Here is a 2655-nt window from a genome sequence, read left to right on the forward strand (position 1 = left end):
CAGGGTAAATTTTATAAAGCTTTCAACGAGACATTATTAGGATAAAGTAGAATATAGAGTTTTGACTCAATTATGGTAAAATTTTCAAAGTTATTGATATAATGGTGAGAGGAGGCCGAAAAGGTTACTTTTACCACAGCAAATTTGACCGTTAGTTTTATTTTTACTGTGTTGACTGTTGGTTTGGGCAGAAGCGTAAGCTTAAAAATGTTTGTCTCTTTTGTTTACAACAGAGAAACGTGAAGTTTTCAATTGTTTTGTACGAAACGGATCATGTGAAAAGAAAAAAAATATCTAATCCTGTAATAGCGCTTTGCCCACTCCCCCAGCGGCCCATCTCCGATCAGATCTGTTCCCTTATTCTCTAGATCTTCCCACCAACGCCCCACCGGAACAGCGACACAGGAGCCCTTGATTCGTTTTTATCCAAATTTACGTTGCATTATGCGGAATTCTTGCTCCCCTATGTTCTATCATGAGCATTTTCAGTGAGGAAATCGGTGACATAGATAGGGTTTTGCGGTTGATTTTTCTGCAATGGGATCGGCTCAGTCCGGGCAAGTAGCGGAGGAACGGGAGGAGGAGGAGGAGGACGATGATGGTGATGATAATGTCGAGCCGGCTAGCGGCGAGTTGGAGAACTATTTGGTGAAGAAGGTTCTGGAGCAGGAGCCAGAGATGCTACCATGTCACGCATTGGCATCGCCCTTGTCTCCTCAGCTGTCGTCCCTTGGTACGCCTCGATTGGGGCCGGTGATCAAGGTTTGGGATCCGTATAATGTTCTAGCGCCGCCGCCACAGCTTCCTCCGCCCCCGGTATTCACACGGAGCTTCTCGTCGAGTTCGATTGACGACGATCGAGTGGTCATGGAGGTTTTTCTGATCAGCCACGGGGAGTACGAGTTGAATTTGAGATCGGACTTGGTCGGCGGACGGTGCCCTGAGGCGGCTTTGACGCCGAAAGGTAAGCGGCAGGCAAGAGCGTTGGCTGTGTTCTTGAAATCTCAGGGGGTTCGTTTCAATGCCGTGTTTTCGTCTCCCTTGGATCGGGCCCGATCGATGGCCGCTTCAGTCTGTCAGGTAATGATTCCATCGCGTTATGCTAACAAACTGTTTGTTAAAAGTCCTCTGAGACATCCTATTCTGTTTTAACTTGTGATTGAATCTATGCAACTTCGTTTGTTCATCTCTTGTTCATCTTTGAATTTGATGGATAACTTTGAAGCCAATTTGGAATCCATGAAGTTTATAGAACAAACAAGTATTGAATGCTACTGATCTTAGCCGTATTATTTCAACTATGATGATAATCAGATGATGTTCTTTGTTGAATTCTTGAGGGGTATGGATGATTTGTTCTGTTGAATGCCGGCGTTTGATCCTTTTTTCTGCATTGTTCTTCAATTTTGTAAACCATCTATGAAATGAACTTGCAGGAAATGAATTTTTCAGAAGAACAAATACAAAAAGCAGATGCCCTTACAGAGATGAGTCATGGACACTGGGAACATTGCCTCCGGTCTGATATATATACGCCTGAAACGTTGAGCTTCATTGATAGAATTCAACCCGACTTCGCTGCACCAGCTGGAGAATCGTTAAGGCAGGTCGAGTTTCGTATGGTTCATTTTCTGAACGCAACCATCTTGGAGCTTCCTGAAAAGCTGAGATCAGACATTGCAATCCGTCCCAATGAGACGCTTCAAATGTCACACGAACTAACCAATTCAATTCTCGATCGAGATGCACATTCTCTCCAATCATCCCCACATTGGGACTTGCCTCACAGGCAGCGACATGGGATCGTGAGGAAGAAGTCGGGCAAGAGCAGGCTACAAACCGTGACTACCACCGAAGAACACGAAGCTGAAGACGAGATCTCCCCTCGGGATGCCCCTCTAAATATCAGAAACTCGTCATCATGTACGACATGTATCGGCATCTTCACTCATTCAATTCCAATTAAATGTCTCCTCACAGGCCTCCTAGAATGCAGCTTGGCAATGCTGCACAAGTTTTGCATAGATGATTCATCTGTGACTGTTTTACAACATTCACTAAAGTCGGGCTGGCAGATAAAAACGATGAATGATACCGCACACCTCAGGCTTCTCTAGCGTTCGATTCGATCGATTGATCGATCGCTGTAGGATGATCTGTTCTTACATATTGACCAAATCTTCCATTTATATAATTCTTGGAATGAACTTTTCTAGCAGGCAACATTCCTGCATTCCTGTTGTAAAACCATTAGCATCCTCACACAGAATACTGTATCAAGTGATTCTTTTGATATCTACCATTTATCATTGATCTTATATGATTGTGTACGCTTGATATTTTTGCAAATGCAGGTCGGTATCGGTATCGGTGCTCGAGATCATTCACTTGGAGCTGAGTGATGGATTTGGATGGGAAATCTGCTTGGTTTTGTTCTCTTTATTATCATTTGCTGCTGACATTGTTAAGTGTAAGCAATTGCTCCGTTGCCTTAAATGTATTTTTTTGTTGTTTGTTCTTGTTCTAAAAAAATTAAGGGTACTAATAAAAGTTTGATTTTTTTTTTTGAAATAGAGTAGTAATACTTTCTATCTATTTTTTAATTTTTTTTTTTTTTTTTTTTTTTTTTTTCTCATCAAACAAACCATTAAGGTT

At 42.3% G+C, this 2655-nt stretch overlaps 1 protein-coding gene across 2 annotated transcripts; it reads left to right on the plus strand.

Moving 5' to 3' along the window:
• Nucleotides 1-256: 256 nt before the first annotated feature.
• LOC111486673 lies at nucleotides 257-2325 on the plus strand. 2 transcript variants are annotated; one of them, XR_002718916.1, is made up of 3 exons: nucleotides 257-1080; nucleotides 1437-2178; nucleotides 2212-2325. XR_002718916.1 is itself a non-coding variant. In XM_023133885.1 (2 exons), the coding sequence occupies exons 1-2, from the start codon at nucleotides 538-540 to the stop codon at nucleotides 2115-2117; spliced, it is 1224 nt and encodes a 407-aa protein (XP_022989653.1). In that variant the 5' UTR covers nucleotides 257-537; the 3' UTR covers nucleotides 2118-2325. The 2 variants fall into 2 exon arrangements, 1 of the variants encoding a protein (XP_022989653.1); XM_023133885.1 differs by having other exon boundaries at nucleotides 1437-2325.
• Nucleotides 2326-2655: the final 330 nt, after the last annotated feature.

The sequence above is a fragment of the Cucurbita maxima genome, unplaced genomic scaffold (assembly GCF_002738345.1).
Source record: "Cucurbita maxima cultivar Rimu unplaced genomic scaffold, Cmax_1.0 Cma_Scf00011, whole genome shotgun sequence".
In the NCBI taxonomy this organism is placed as follows: domain Eukaryota; kingdom Viridiplantae; phylum Streptophyta; class Magnoliopsida; order Cucurbitales; family Cucurbitaceae; genus Cucurbita; species Cucurbita maxima.